This window comes from Acinonyx jubatus, chromosome A3 (assembly GCF_027475565.1).
Source record: "Acinonyx jubatus isolate Ajub_Pintada_27869175 chromosome A3, VMU_Ajub_asm_v1.0, whole genome shotgun sequence".
NCBI classification, from domain to species: domain Eukaryota; kingdom Metazoa; phylum Chordata; class Mammalia; order Carnivora; family Felidae; genus Acinonyx; species Acinonyx jubatus.
Genome location: NC_069388.1, coordinates 44,430,563 through 44,446,430, shown reverse-complemented (window position 1 = coordinate 44,446,430; position 15,868 = coordinate 44,430,563). Strand labels below are relative to the sequence as shown.

The 15,868-nt window shown below is 44.8% G+C and overlaps 1 protein-coding gene across 6 annotated transcripts in view; it reads right to left on the bottom strand.

The window, feature by feature from the left end:
• Positions 1-6,909: 6,909 nt before the first annotated feature.
• CFAP61 (cilia and flagella associated protein 61) overlaps positions 6,910-15,868 on the bottom strand; it is a 278,182-nt gene continuing 269,223 nt past the window's right edge. For 4 of the 6 annotated variants that reach the window (XM_015071100.3, XM_027069482.2, XM_015071099.3 and 1 more), the window contains 2 exons: positions 15,345-15,435; positions 6,912-7,354 (listed from right to left, as the gene is read on the bottom strand). In XM_015071100.3, the coding sequence (XP_014926586.3) occupies positions 7,154-7,354; positions 15,345-15,435 (292 nt within the window). In that variant the 3' untranslated portion in view covers positions 6,912-7,153. Of the gene's footprint in view, positions 7,355-15,344; positions 15,436-15,868 lie in introns of those variants that run through there. The other 2 variants (XM_053200303.1, XR_008289225.1) reach the window with 2 other exon arrangements.

The window sequence follows — 15,868 nt, the reverse complement described above, 5'->3', positions numbered from 1 at the left end:
GGGCGCGGAGCCGCCAAATGGGCCCGTCCATCAGCACGACAATGCACGCCCCCCTCCCGCGCGGGGATTACCCGCGGGTCGCGAGCAAAATAGCAACAAAGGAGAAGAATGGCCCCAAATATGTCAGGAGGGTTCAATCCGCGAGCCAGAGCGGAGGGGGAAGTTGTGCGCGCTGATTGGGTAGGGGCGGCGGTGGGCAGCAGCAGGCGCGGGGGAGATCTGAGTGTGGCTGCTGGGGCGGGAGAGGAGTCGGGGGAGAAGCAGGGACTCCGCCTGGTGTTTGGGAAATAATAAAAAAAAAAATGAAAATAGTGGCAAAGCCCAGGCGTCCGAGAGGCTCGGACGGGTGGGCCTTGGGACCCAGGACCCAAGCGAAAAATGGACCCCGGAGTTGCAAACTTAGGTAGAGGTTCTGGTCTTAAGGCTGCAGCCGAGGGCGGCGTTTGTATCCAAGGCCTCCGTGCGTCCGCGTGCGTGCGACTGGAAGGTTTTATCTCGACTTTTAGAAACAGTTGGCACCGCACTTCTTTAATCGCCAGCAGACGCGGCCCTGGGGCAGACGGGGGGCGGGGGGTCAAGTTGGGCTGGGTTCCAAAAGGTACTTGGATTTCTGAACTTTTTTTTTTTTTAAGTTCTCCGAGGCTCAAAGATTGGCATCCTTGGAGGAGCCCAGCCCAGGCCACTCTGAGCCGCCTCGAGGCGCAGGACTGGGTTGATTCGGAAGGAGTTGGCCAAAGGCCGAAACGCGCGGTCGGCCGCGTGCGCCCCACTGAAGTTGGTTTCCGCTCTCCTTGCGCCGCCTCATGCATTTTCATTCGGAGCGGGGCATTTTGTCTGCCGGCTGACATCAGATGCTAAATCAAGGGCTCCAATCAAGGCGCAGCGGAATAAAGGGGCCGCCTGTCTGGGCGCGGGGGCCCCCCCGGAGCCGTGCCCCCTTCACCTTTGTGAAGGAAATTAACCTCCCGCTATTGAGCGCCGGTCGCGGCCAATCTGGACGCAAAAGAGACGCGTGCTGCCGACCGGGGGGAGGTGGGGGCAATCTGTCCTCAGAGGCAGGCTGCAGCCTCGGAGAGGACAAGCTGCCTCCCCCCTTGCCACCAAGAAGAGACAACAGCGAAGATCCACACACTCACAACCCCCTGCCCACCACCCCCGCCGCCCTGTTTGGACCCAGACCGGGCCCTTTGCCTTCATCCTCTTCCCTGCCCAGCCCCGAGGAAACACAAAAGACATAATCTCCGGGGGACCGGGGCAGAACCTCAAGAGTGCGTAGTGGGCCTGATCACCCATCACTTAGGGAACAAATAGCAAAGCCACAGAAAATGTCATTATGTTGTGAGGAAAATGTCACTTTATTGAGAGAGAAGGACACGGACATTTTTCTGGAAAGCTCTGTGCACCTAGATAGATTATACTGAATTTTGTTTATGCTTAATGCCACTGAAGGTATTTGTGTTTGGATTTTCCCTCTGAAAATACCCTAGGAGGGAAATTAAGAACACCCTTTCCTCCCTTCCTTCCTTCCTTCCTTCCTTCCTTCCTTCCTTCCTTCCTTCCTTCCTTCCTCTCCCTTTCTTTTCTTTCTTTCCACATGAGTAAGAAGTTGTAATGAGAACAATTGTTAGGCTTAGTTAATCAAAGGGTTAATCAAGTTGGTTAATCAAAAGGAACCATGTTTATGATTTTTTCTTTGTGATTTAACTCAGACTAAAAACAGAAAAATACATATCATGGGATATATTTTGAAAGCTCTCACCCTCGTTTTAAAATTGCTAACTGCCGTGAATGCTAGTCCTCAAAAAAGTTAGGAATTCTAAAATGAGTTTATCTGAAATTTATAAATATGTTTCAATCTAAAAGTAACTGATGCTATTTCCTTGCTCTTTTGAGCGCTGATTAATACTGCTGATGAAATTAGAAGTAGGAGAGGGATTCCGGGACAGCTTTGGCCAATTTTATTTTCTAATCACGAATCCCATCTGGATTGTGGGATAACAGGGTGGGGTTCGGCCCACGGTCCGCAACTGACTGCGGGGTTATTTGGTCTTGCATGCTTTCATTCAACAGATAACAGGGAGAGTTAGTCACCTTGTGAGTCCTTTAAAAATAACAACACCCATAATTGTAAGGAGGGTGTGGGAGGGGGGACAAAACAACAACAACAACAACAAAACAAGACCCCTGCCTGAATGCAGCGAATTCAAAGGGGTTCTGAATGAAGTTAAGAGAATCTATTGAACACTACTGAGATTCAATGGCCCTTTTGCTTAATTTGTGGTTTTTAATCTTGCCAGCGAAAATGAAATCTATTTTCAGACGAGTACGGTCAAAATAAATGGAAATTTGAAAGGTACTAGAATTAGAAACAAATTTCATAACTCGGCTAGAGAAGAATTAGGCTGAGCGCGCGCACGCACACACCAGCACCCTCCAAGTAGGTACAGTCTTGCACCTGGTCCTTAAGTTTCCGTTGTCTTCTGAGTGATCTCATTTCTCAAAATTTGCGCGCCTGCAGGGATGGGGACTTCGAGTCGAGACCATTTGTAGTCTTCTGGGAAGAGCAAAGCGCCACCACGCTACGCTCCGGCGGTCGGCCTTTACGCGCTCGATTCCGAGTGGGCGCCGCGTGGAGTGGGGTCGGGGAAGCACTGAGCACTGCTTTGCCTCCCTCCGGAGTTGCTTCACGGGCTTCGGCGAGCACAGGGATCCAAGGCAGGTCCCCGAGGCGTCCTTCCCAGGCCTCAGGCGGCTCCTCCCCTTCCTGTGGGGTCGGTCGTGGGCAACACTTTGGAAAAAATCAGCAGCCACCTCGCTTCTCTTCCTTGTAGACCCCGTTGTGGGTTCTTCCTTTGGCGGCGGAGCTGGAGGCCGCAGGCGCTCTAATGTTTCTATGTTTTTAATTTTTTAATATTTTTGTCCTCCTGTCTCAGGTAGCCGTCGGGGAGCACGCCGGGGTTCACTGTGAACCTCAGATCATGTCTAGCTCCGGGGAGTTTCTTGAAAGTGCGAAGCTTGGAAATAGGTACCAAAGAGGGTATTTCGGCCTAGGAATTGCCCCGGGGGGTGTCGAAGAGTCCAGGCAGCCCCTGAGCTCCTGAGAGGCGAAGACAGGAGGGTCCGCAATCGCACCGCGCGGCGCGTTTAGAGACACTCGGAGGGGGTTGACAAGGCCCCCTAACACCCCCATCCCCACTCAGCCGTGGACCCCTCTCCTGGACTCACCCCCTGGGTGACCCCACCTCCTGGAAGCCCCACCCCCAGGCCCTCCCAGTCCTAGAGCCGCTATCCGACAGGAACCGCGCGTTACCGCCGCCGAGCCCGCCGTCAGGTCTCGCAGGGGCCCGCGCCCCTGCGCACGGGGCGAGCGCGGGGCCCGAGCCGGGGAGAGGCTTTGTGTTTGCAGGAATGAGGGGTTGTTGTGTCAGTCCCAGGGGCACGCGAGAGACACGCGCAGCCAGCCCGCTCGCCGCCCCGCCCGGCCCGGTCCGGCCTCCAGGCACCTTCCGGGCCCCCGCCCGCGGGCCGTTGCCTTTGTTCGGCACATTAGCATAAAGCTGCCTTGGATCTCTCGTTTAAATAATTCCACACAAAAGGAGAGTGCATGAAAGAGGGCGAACAAGGGAGAATCCGCGAGGCTGCGCCTTTCGCAGGGCGCGGGGAGGGACCGCCCTCAAGTATTTCCCTCCCCTCGAGTTTCGAGTGCCCCCGGCAATCTGCTGCGCACCCATTATTCGACCGGGGGCCGACGGGGTGGCTGGCCGCCTCTTTTATCCTCCCGAGTGTGCCGTCGGGGCCACTGCACGCTCCGTGAAGTGCCCTCGGGGCTGTTTGTTTTTGCCTCGGGTGGGACCCTGGGAGGAAAGGGAGGCAGGAGGCTCCCCGGCCCCGCGACTCGAAGGGTGGTGTTGGCAAAAGCTGGCAAAGGCGAAGCCAGAAAATGTGGGAAAGCCATAAGTAGAGAATTCTGCCAGTTAGGACTGGCATGACATTGAAGGCACCGGTATCCCAATTGGACGTGGGGCGCACGAGGGAACTGCTTGTACCTGTGAAGCGGCGGCCCCGCTCCCCGTGCGCCGCGGTCTCAGAAGTGGCAGCGACACGACCCCACCAAAAACTGACCGAAAAGGCTACCGGACTCCAATTCTCCTCCTCGGTGCCCGCCCGATTGGAGACCAAGAGGTGGCCAGGCCCCTGGGGGCCAGAAGGGGCGCACACTTCGCCTTGGCCTCAGTGCCCCCTTTCTTGTGGCTGCTTTGGGGTTTGGGTGTAAGTGTTCATTCCCTACGCCCACTATTCCTCCCTTCCCCGCCTCTCGTTCCCTGTGACCTCTGGCCTCCCTCTTCCTCGGTCCCACCCCCGTCTCTCCTGTCTCCCCTTTCCTCCCTCCCCTTGTCTCTTTCCCCATCCCTCCCTCCTGTCTCACCTCAGCTCTCGCCGCACCCCCCCAGGTCTCCCGCCTCCCCACTCTCAGTCTCAGACTCTCTTTCCCTTAGACTATCTCCTTTCTCCTTTGCTCTCTCTCTGCAGCTCTTACCCGCCCCCCCCCCCCTTCTCTCTCTCTCTCTCTCCACCTCTCCCCTCCCGTCGTCCCGACCGTCCCTCTTCTCCCCGGCTCTCCTCTCCCCTTCTCTTTTCCCTCCCCTCTCCCCCCCCTTTTCTTCCCCTCTGGCTCTTCCCCCTCCCCGCAGGCCAACGTGTGTTATTTTATTTGTCTAGAGAGAGCCTATTTGTTCAGTGATGTGTGGCCTCCTGGCCGCCAGCTTTAATGGGGAATGCGGAGGCTTGGTTTCTGTGAGCATTAGCATACAGCTGCCTGCTCGCTGCCCCGGCCCCCGGCGCTCGCCCGCCGCATCCCAGCCTTATCATCACCTCTTCTCTCAACCAGAAAACAATCAACAGCTCCTCACACGCGGCCACTTTCGAGCCCCTCTCCCTGCTTCTTGGCTCACACTCCCTCACCCGGTGCAGCGCGCTCGCGTGCTCGCTCTCCCTCTCTCTCTCTCTCTCTCTCACACACACACACAGACTCTCTTCTAAGGGTAAATATTGACTGGCTGGCTTTACATTTGCTCCTCCTTGCAGTGCTCCCTTCCCCCTATCACCTCTTTTCTTTTTCTTTGGCCTTCCTGTGATATTTGCTTATAAGGAGCCATTTTCAGAAAGGGGGTGGGCACACTCGTTATAAACCCACATACAATCATTAGAGGCATCTGCGAAGCATGGTCATCGCATGTGATTTGCGGGAATAAAACTTGGGGAAATTCGGTGTTTTCTTGTCACTATTCTTTGTTCAAAACTATAGAATTTCAAGATGAGCCTTATAGCCCAAGACATCCCAACAAATGTTGTAATACGTTAAGGAATTCACGCATTCACCTGTCTCTACAGGATCTATGCTCTTGCAGACAGAAGTCCAAATATTGTTCTTTCTGAATCCCCCCCCCCTTTTTTTTTGCCAGGCCTTGCCATCGGTGAGGAGTAAATATCATTATTCTCCCAAAGCCCTTAATACAGCCAATTTCAATCAGTGACTCTTGGATACTTCCCTTGTCTTACTAAAGTTGTCTGTCGGTGGTAAAATGCTGAAGTCAGCACATATATGCCGAAGTTCCTGCCTAGACTCAGGAAATTACTTTGTGACTACGGGATGATGGTGAGAATGACTTCATCATACATTTTGTAGACTAAAACCCATTCTGGACATTTGCAAAGGAAAACTTACTACCACATATATCCATCATTCAACATCAAGGTTGGCAGTTGTCATTTGGGGTCACATTTATGTGACTAGAAGCCTTTTAATTATAATACTGGGTCTCAAATTCTAACTGTTGATCCTTTGAGGTTTTTCTGTTCATCTCCATCCAAGGGTCCCAGGGCCTGTCACACAAACCCACTCCATTTGCTGATGAATTTGACCTAGGACCTCTCAGGGGAAGGAGGCCAGAAGGGGTGGCAAGCTGACCTATTTGCCAGCCCCTGAAATACGGTTCCCCATGTGTCGGTTTGCAGTTGTAAGAGTGAACTGGTAGGGATTGTTCTTCATTCCAGTCACATAGTTTCTAGCATATGGCCGAAGCTGGGCCTCCCTCTAAATGACCCCTGCATTTGTGTAAAACATACGTGTGAAGGAATTAGTGGAGTTTATTGCTTGCTTTTGCCTGCCTCAGAAAAATCAAGAATCTACTGTTCTGGAACAGTTTTCTTTTTGAGAGATATCAGTTTGATAATGAGTACACAATTCTGTAATGCCAACCATGACTTCTCCTCCTGAGAGCTGTGTGACCTTGGTGAGGGTGTCAACTTGTGCTAAATGTTAACATAAATTTAAAAAAATGAAAAACTGGAAATGTGTCCATGAAAAACAATTTTAAAGCCTGTTGATCAAAATTTCAGTCATGAATTGTGTCACACTATCTATTAAAAGAGATCCAAATAAATGAAAACTATTGTTCCTGCATCCATATGTTTTCTAGTAGGCATGAAATTTGCTATATATATCTTATAGAGAGATTCGGACCCACATTACAGGTGACATGTACCAGAGGCCCTGGTGCAAAGCAACAGTGCTAAGGGGCAAAAGAAATGAACTAGACTGATTTTGCACTACTATTTTCTAATCTAAAACCTGCGTGTGAGCCTGTGTGTTGATCCTTGAATTTTTCTCACAATATTGAGGTACAGAAATTTTGATAGCAGCTGCCTCATTTCAAAGTTCACATAAACTTGCCTGCGCGGTCAGTTCTTGTGATGTTGGATTATAGAGCTAATTTCTCATCATCAGTTTTGCCTATTTTCCATTCTGGGCACATGCTTTTCTTTTTTATTGCCCAGGAGTATTACTGGGTAAACAGGTGAAGAACTAACGGCAGCAGGGCACTTCAGGAAATATATCAGAATCACACCCAACATAAAGACAAGTTTAATACAGTACATCCCATTTTATTGCTGAAATGGATTATTCTGCCCTGGAACATGCCTGGTGTTCAAAAACTTCCAGAATAGAGACCCATGGCCGTGCGCCACCTACTGGAACCATAGAAAACTACAGGCATAAGCTTGGTTGTAAAGCCAGGTTTCAGAGAGGTTTCCCACTCAGCACTTCCAGAAACTACATGTGTGAAAACAAAGTGGAGGGTATGGCCATGCACTAAATGATGCCTGGCCACGCATACATGGGCAGGTGGTAGTGATTATACTGCAGGTAGTCAAGGATGCTCTTCTCCACCAGCCCCTTGTAGATAGTTTCCTGGAAAACTCTTTTGAGGTATTTCCTGGGCTTCTCCTTCAGGTTAATTTCTTCATCTTCTATCTGATGGGCTAACTGTTCTATGGAAGGAAGGTCTTCCTCCTGGAAAATAGAGGAAGTGGCCAGATATGGAAATTACTTGGACAATAAGAGGACAGTTTCACTAAAATGAAAAAGAGTGATCACCTTCTCAAGGGTGCTTGTTCTTGTCCCCTAACTTTTCAAAAATTATTTTTAATCATGGCAAAATATACATAAGATTTACTGTTTCAACCATTTAAAACTTTTAAAATATTTATTTATATTTGAGAGACACAGAGAGACAGAGGGTGAATGGGAGAGGGACAGAGACAGAGGGAGACACAGAATCTGAAGCAGGCTGCAGCCTCTGAGCTGTCAGCACAGAGCCTGACATGGGGCTAGAACTAACAAACTGTGAGATCATGACCTGAGCTGAAGTTGGCCGCTTAACCGACTGAACCACCCAGGCGCTCCTGTTTTAATGAGGACATCCACATTGTTGGGCAGCCATCCCCTATCCATGTTCAGGACTTTCTCATTCTCCCAAACTGAAACTCTGTATTCATTAAACACTAACTCCCCATTCTGCCTCCACCAGCCCCTGGCAGCCACCGTTCTACTTTCTATCTGTGACTCTGACTACTCTGGGTACATGTAAATGGGATCAAACACTATTTGTCTTCTTGAGGCTGGCTTACTTGACTTGGAATAATGTCCTCAAGGTTCAGCAAGAATAGTAACTTTAAGTTCTTAATATTCAGATAAAAGTTATCTGCAGATCACACTTGTTTTAAAAATAAGAAAGGAAGTGATTAAGCATTTTTACATGAAAACTTCTAGATGGTTTACTTTACATGGTTATAGTCCTCTCTCAAGAAATAGGATTTTATAATATAAAAAGAGAGAGGGAGGCAAACCATAAGAGACTCTTAAATACAGAGAACAAACTGGGGGTTGCTGGAGGGGTGGTGGGTGTGGGGATGGGCTAAACGGGTGATGGGCATTAAGGAGGGCACTTGTTGGGATGAGCACTGGGTGTTATATATGTATATATGTAAATTCAAATTTTGTTGACATCTTTAAAGACAAGGCTCAGAGAGAATAAAGTTATTTAATGTTGATAATCACATGCCGTGCATATCTAAAATATAGTAGGGAATTTTCCAACATTTTATTATAAAAATACTCAAACATAGAGGCAAGTTGGCTGAATTGTACATTTAGCACCAGCACACACACATGGCTAGATTCTACGGTTGAGGTTTACCCTATTTGCTCCATCACGTATCTGCCCATCGATAGGAAGTTGTTCTACAATGCACTCCACCAAGGTTTGAGCTGTGTACGTTCTGAATACCACAATAATTCCAAATGACCCTAACAGCAGACTCACGGGGACTTTGGTGCTATATTTCCTTGAACTTCCAATAATTTTTATTTTCAACAGAAAAAAAGTAGGTGACTTGCAGATCATTAATTTATTAACAGTCAGAATTTTACAGATGGGAAAATAGGTTCAAACTATATGGAAGCGTAACAGAATTATTTGGTTCTGTCAGTGAGACACTGACAGAAGTCCTGGAGATTACACACACATCACTTCAGAGAACAGTCAGTGAGGCTCACTGGACTTTGGATTTAAATCAGCTCAACGAAACAGTGACAGAAAAAGGCACCTGATGCCCAGGATGAAATATTAGAGGTGCTGCCAGCATGTCCCCAACATATCTTCCACAACACACACAAGGTGTGTTCTTTCTTCCTTAGTTTTTCAGGAGAATCGTAGCAAACAAAAACAACAACTTTACAAAAATTGTAGAATGGTGTATGGTGCTGTTCTGACAGTGCTGTAAATACTGTAAAATCACAAAATGGAGCTTTTAAGTTTACCTAAGACAAATACCGCTCTAGACTGTAAACAGATTTTTGTGCATTTGCCTCTCACAGTGTGTCCTCTCTGTATGACCATCTCCCTCCCATGTGACCATCTGCCCCTCAGTGTGACCGTCTTCCCCCATGTGACCATCTCCCTTCTCAGTGTGACCAGCTCCACCTCAGGGTAACCATCTTTCCCCATGTGACCATCTGTCCCTCAGTGTGATCAGCTCCCCTTCAGTGTGACCATCTATTGCCAATACTTGTTACTTTTTTTTTCTTTCTACTATAGCCACTCTAGTGGGTGTGAAGTAGTATCTCATTGTAGTTCTGCTATGCATTTCCCTAATGATGAATGACATAAATCTTTCCATGTAAATGTTTTTTACTTCTGGATTATCAATTTTATTCCATTGATCCCTGGATCTATCCTTATGCAAGTACCATGCTGTCCTGGTTACTGCTGATCTGTAGTAAGTTCTCAAGCTGCAAAGTGTAAGTCATTCAACTATTTTTTATTCTCAAGATTGTTTTGGCTATTTAGAGTCTCTTGCATTTTCCTATGAATTTCTCCATTTCTGCAGAAGATGCCATTGGGATTTTGATAGGATTACATTGAATTTGTACATGGCTTTGGGGAGTGCTGCCATCTTAATTATATTCAGTCTCTAGTCCATGAACACAAATGGCTTTCCATTTATTTAGGTCTGCTTTAGCTTCTTTCAGAAATGTTTTGAGGTTTTCAGTATACAAATCTTACACCGCCCACTTAAATTTATTCCCAAGTATTTTATTCTTTTGGATGTTATTGTAAATGGAAAAGTTTTTCTTAAAACATTTTTTTATTTTAAATTTTTAAAATTTACATCCAAGCTAGTTAGCATATAGTGCAACAAAGATTTCAGGGGTAGATTCCTTAATGCCCCTTACCCATTTAGCCCATCTCCCCTCCCACAACCCCTCCAGTAACCCTCTGTTTGTTCTCCATATTTAAGAGTCTCTTATGTTTTGTTCCCCTCCCTGTTTTTATATTACTTTTGCTTCCCTTTCCTTATGTTCATCTGTTCTGTGTCTTAAAGTCCTCATACGAGTGAAGTCATATGGTATTTGTCTTTCTCTGACTAATTCCGCTTAGCATAATACCCTCTAGTTCCATCCATGTAGTTGTAAATGGCAAGATTTCATTCTTTTTGATTGCCGAGTAATACTCCATTGTGTATATATACATGACATCTTCTTTATCCATTCATCCATCGATGGACATTTGGGCTCTTTCCATACCTTGGCTATTGTTGATAGTGTTGCTATAAACATGGGGGTGCATGTGTCCCTTCGAAACAGCATACCTGTATCCCTTGGATAAATGCCTAGTAGTGCAATTGCTGGGTTGTAGGGTAGTTCTATTTTTAGTTTTTTGAGGAACCTCCATACTGTTTTCCAGAGTGGTTGTGCCAGCTTGCATTCCCACCAACAACGCAAAAGAGATCCTCTTTCTCCGCATCCTCACCAACATCTGTTGTTGCCCGAGTTGTTAATGTTAGCCATTCTGACAGGTGTGAGGTGGTATCTCATTGTGGTTTTGATTTGTATTTCCCTGATGATGAGTGATGTTGAGCATTTTTTCATGTGTCTGTTGGCCATTTGGATGTCTTCTTTGGGGAAGTGTCTATTCATGTCTTTTGCCCATTTCTTCACTGGATTATTTGTTTTTTGGGTGTTGAGTTTGAGAAATTCTTTAAAGATTTTGGATACTAACCCTTTATCTGATATGTCATTTGCAAATATCTTCTCCCACTCCATCAGTTGCCTTTTAGTTTTTCTGATTGTTTCCTTCACTGTGCAGAAGCTTTTTATTTTGATGAGGTCCCAATAGTTCATTTTTGCTTTTTTCTCTTGCCTCTGGAGACGTGTTGAGTAAGAAGTTGCTGCGGCCAAGATCAAAGAGGTTTTTGCTTCCTTTCTCCTCGAGGATCTTGATGGCTCCCTATCTTACATTTAGGTCTTTCATCCATTTTGAGTTTATTTTTGTGCCTGGTGTAATAAAGTGGTCCAGGTTCATTTTTCTGCATGTCGCTGTCCAGTTTTCCCAGCACCACTTGCTGAAGAGACTGTCTTTATTTCACTGGATATTCTTTCCTGCTTTGTCAAATATTAGTTGGCCATACATTTGTGGGTCCATTTCTGGGTTCTCTATTCTGTGCCATTGATCTGAGTGTCTGTTCTTGTGCCAGTACTATACTGTCTTGATGATTATAGCTTTGTAATACAGCGTGAAGTCTGGAATTGTGATGCCTCTTGCTTTGGATTTCTTTTTCCAGATTGCTTTGGCTATTCGGGGTCTTTTCTGGTTCCATACAAATTTTAGGATTGTTTGTTCTAGCTCTGTGAAGAATGCTGGTGTTATTTTGATAGGGATTGCATTGAATATGTAGATTGCTTTGGGTAGTATTGACATTTTAGCAATAGTTGTTCTTCCTATCCAGGAGCATGGAATCTTTTTCCTTGTGTGTGTGTGTGTGTGTGTGTGTGTGTGTGTGTGTGTCTTCAATTTCTTTCATAAGCTTTCTATAGTTTTCAGTGTATAGATTTTTCACCTCTTTGGTTAGATTTATTCCTAGGTATTTTATGGTTTTTGGCGCAATTGTATATGGGATCAATTCCTTGATTTCTCTTTCTGTCTCTTCCTTGTTGGTGTATAAGAATGTAACTGATTTCTGTGCATTGATTTTATATCCTGAAATTTTGCTGAATTCATGAATCAGTTCTAGCAGTTTTTTGGTGGAATCTTTAGGGTTTTCCATATAGAGTATCATGTCATCTGCAAAGAGTGAAAGTTTGACCTCCTCCTGGCCAATTTGGATGCCTTTTATTTCTTTGTGTTGTCTGATTGCTGAGGCTAAGACTGCCAATACTATGTTGAATAACAGTGGTGAGAGTGGACATCCCTGTCTTGTTCCCGACCTTAGGGGAAAAGCTCTCAGTTTTTCCCCATTGAGGATGATATTAGTGTTGGGTCTTTTGTATATGGCTTTTATGATCTTGAGGTATGATCCTTCTATTCCTACTTTCTCGAGGGTTTTTACCAAGAAAGGATGTTGTATTTTGTCAAATGCTTTCTCTGCATCTATTGAGAGGATCATAGGGTTCTTGTCCTTTCTTTTATTGATGTGATGGATCACATTGATTGTTTTGCAGATATTGAACCAGCCCTGCATCCCAGGTATAAATCCCATTTGGTCATGGTGAATAATTTTTTTAATGTATTGTTGGATCCGGTTGGCTAATAGCTTGTTGAGGATTTTTGCATCCATGTTCATCAGGGAAACTGGTCTATAGTTCTCCTTTTTTAGTGGCGTCTTTGTCTGGTTTTGGAACCAAGGTAATGCTGGCTTCATAGAAACAGTTTGGAAGTTTTCCTTCCATTTCTATTTTTTGGAACAGTTTTAAGAGAATAGGTGTTAACTCTTCCTTAAATGTTTGGTAGAATTCCCCTGGGAAGCCATCTGGTCCTGGACTCTTGTTTTTTTGGGAGATTTTTGAATACTAATTCGATTTCTTTACTGGTTATGGATCTGTTCAAATGTTCTATTTCTTCCTGTTTCAGTTTTGGTAGTGTATATGTTTCTAGGAATTTGTCCATTTCTTCCAGATTGCCCATTTTATTGGCATATAATTGCTCATAATATTCTCTTATTATTGTTTTTATTTCTGGTGTGTTGGTTGTGATCTCTCCTCTTTCATTCTTGATTTTATTAAGGCCCTTTCCTTTTTCTTTTTGATCAAACTGGCTAGTGGTTTATCAATTTTTTTAATTCTTTCAAAAAACCAGCTTCCGGTTTCATTGATCTGTTCTACTGGTTTTTTTGGTTTTGATAGCATTTTCTGCTCTAATCTTTATTATTTCCTGTCATCTGCTGGTTTTGGGTTTTATTTGCTGTTCTTTTTCCCGCTCTTTAAGGCGTAAGGTTAGGCTGTGTATTTGAGACCTTTCCTCCTTCTTTAGGGAGGCCTGGATTGCTATATATTTTCCTCTTATCACCGCCTTTGCTGTGTCCCAGAGGTTTTGGGTTGTGGCCATTTTCATTGGCTTCCATATACTTTGTAGTTTCCTCTTTAACTGCTTGGTTAGCCCATTCATTCTTTAGTAGGATGTTCCTCAGTCTCCAAGTATTTGTTATCTTTCTAAATTTTTTTCTTGTGGTTGATTTCGAGTTTCACAGCATTATGGTCTGAAAATATGCACGGTATGATCTCAATCTTTTTGTACTTGTTGAGGGCTGATTTGTGTTCCAGTATATGGTCTATTCTGGAGAACGTTCCATGGAGAAGAGTGTATATTCTGCTGCTTTAGGATGAAATGTTCTGAATATATCTGTTAAGTCCATCTGGTCCAGTGTGTCATTCAAAGCCATTGTTCTCTTGTTGATTTTCTGATTAGTTGATCTGTCCATTGCTGTAAGTGGGGTACTGAAATCCTGTTGTTCAAGTCCCCTATTCCCTTACCTGGTTGTTCTATCCATTACTGAAAGTGAAATATTGAATTCCCCAGCTCTTATTTTAGAACCATCTCTTCCTTTAATTCTATCAACTTTTGCCTCGTGTGTGTGTGTGTGTGTGTGTGTGTGTATATAGGGGTTTTGTTGCTTGGTGCATATATCTTTATAATTGTTACATTTTTGAAGAATAATCTTGACTATATAAATTTTCATTTTGGTCAGTGACTCTTTGGTTAAGCTAAACACAGTGTCAGTGGATTTATAATCTGTTCCTCTTTACTTCCGTGCAAGACTCGTGAAATCTTACAATGGGTTTGTTTTTAAAATAAGTGATACATAGATTTGAGATGACTTACAATAACAGTCATAAATAATAGTCTTTTATTCCTTTCTCTCCATGTGGAAGTAGAGGAAAACTGATATGCTGAGCTATAGGATATCATAGTCAATGGGACTGGACTGCTGTACTTTCCTATAGACAATCTGGAAAGTAAAATGAAATGGGCTACTTAATCTCAATATTTGAGAAAAGGAATTACCATCATTCTTTAGTGAAGACTATCCTCTTTATTTTCCTATTACCAGGCTCTCAAATGAACTCCTGCATATCTGCTTATATGAGTACCACTTCCACTGTCTGCCTGTCCCCACCACTATTACCTGTGGGGGCTGGCACTTACTGAGAGCCATTCTTCTGTGCTGTGTACTTGCACATATCCCCTCCTTCACTCCTCCCACAGCTCACTGAGTTGGGAACAGGTAGTCCCTGTTCTACAAGGATCTGAGCTAGAGGCAGACACCACTGCATGCAGCACCTCTTCCTGTGGCCTTTCCCACTTGACACATGCAAGGTGGTGCAGGCAGTACGGACTCAGTGTGTGATCTGTATCTATGCTGCCCAATATGGAGCCCACACCACAGGAACCTTTGAGGGTCACAGGTGCTCTCAAGTGGAAGTGATAACAGAGACGCAGTACTTGCCCTTTTAGGAAATAAAACATGGTGGAAAACTAAGCTGTGCCCACTGGGGCCAGCCCTTATCTGAGTGGAGCAAGGGAGAGTCTGCGATGGATATCTGACTGCTTTGTGAGCACAGACACTAACTCTCCACAGCTTCATTAAGGAGTCTAGTGTTGCAAGAAAGAATTTAATTTAAAGCTTCACGAATATTTCACTACTTACACTGCAGAGTCAAATTTCTTGCTGAGCATGGAGTCTTTGGGAAATGTATCCTTCCAGTTAATTCCCTATCACTTTGAGAAAGCAGTTTGGGTTATAAAAGGGGTGTGTCTGGGCATCTTACACCTTCCCTTTACATTTTTATAATAACACACAGACACACAAATATCTAGCAAATGGTGGGCAATAGGGCAGAAACTAAAGGCATGCAATGTCCATTCTTGAGAGCAAGTCGAAAAAACTCAGATTCGGTTCCCAGTCAACATCCCTGTTAACTGATCATGAAAATACAGTTACTTGTAAAAAGGAAAAAGAAATCTGCCTCTCATAAAAGGATTTAAATAATCCACTTTTCCTGAAATATCACTGTCTATGTTCACATACTCCAAATCTTATTTATAAGAAGTACAGTTGTAAGTAAAACCAAAAGGGGGAATGTAGAGAAAAGTCTAAATGACCAACAACTACAAAGTGCTTGTAATCTGCAAGAAATAACTCACATATCTATTAATCACTCTTACCTCCTTGGAGGTCAAGATCTGGCGTAACTCTTTCCTTAGATCAATAAAACGATCGTGAAACAGGGCCATGCACCATGGCTCCATGAAGTAGCTAGTGAGGAAAGAAAAGATTCAGTTAGCTGGAAACGCTCTCATTACCACTAATAAAGTATTTACCTGCTTTTTGCCTTTATAAATTACAGTTCTGGCCCCTTCGCAAGCGTTTGCTCATAAAATGCCTCGTGGAACAGCCTGGCCAATCAATTTTTTAAATGGATGTTCCTGATGTAAGGCCAGGTTCCATAATTACATTTAAAGTGGTTTAATTCAGAGCTGGGGCAAGACCCAGTGAAGAATCCTGATTTTATCAGAATTTAAAAGCCTGAAGACTTGTAAAGAACGGTGTCTCCATTATCTGCCCTCATTTGAGAAAAACAGATTGCAGGATTAACTGAACTGCTGCATAAACAAATTACATTTGGGTAGACAATAACACAAATGTTGTTCATCATTAAGGTTTCTGGATTAATAATGACCAGAAAAAC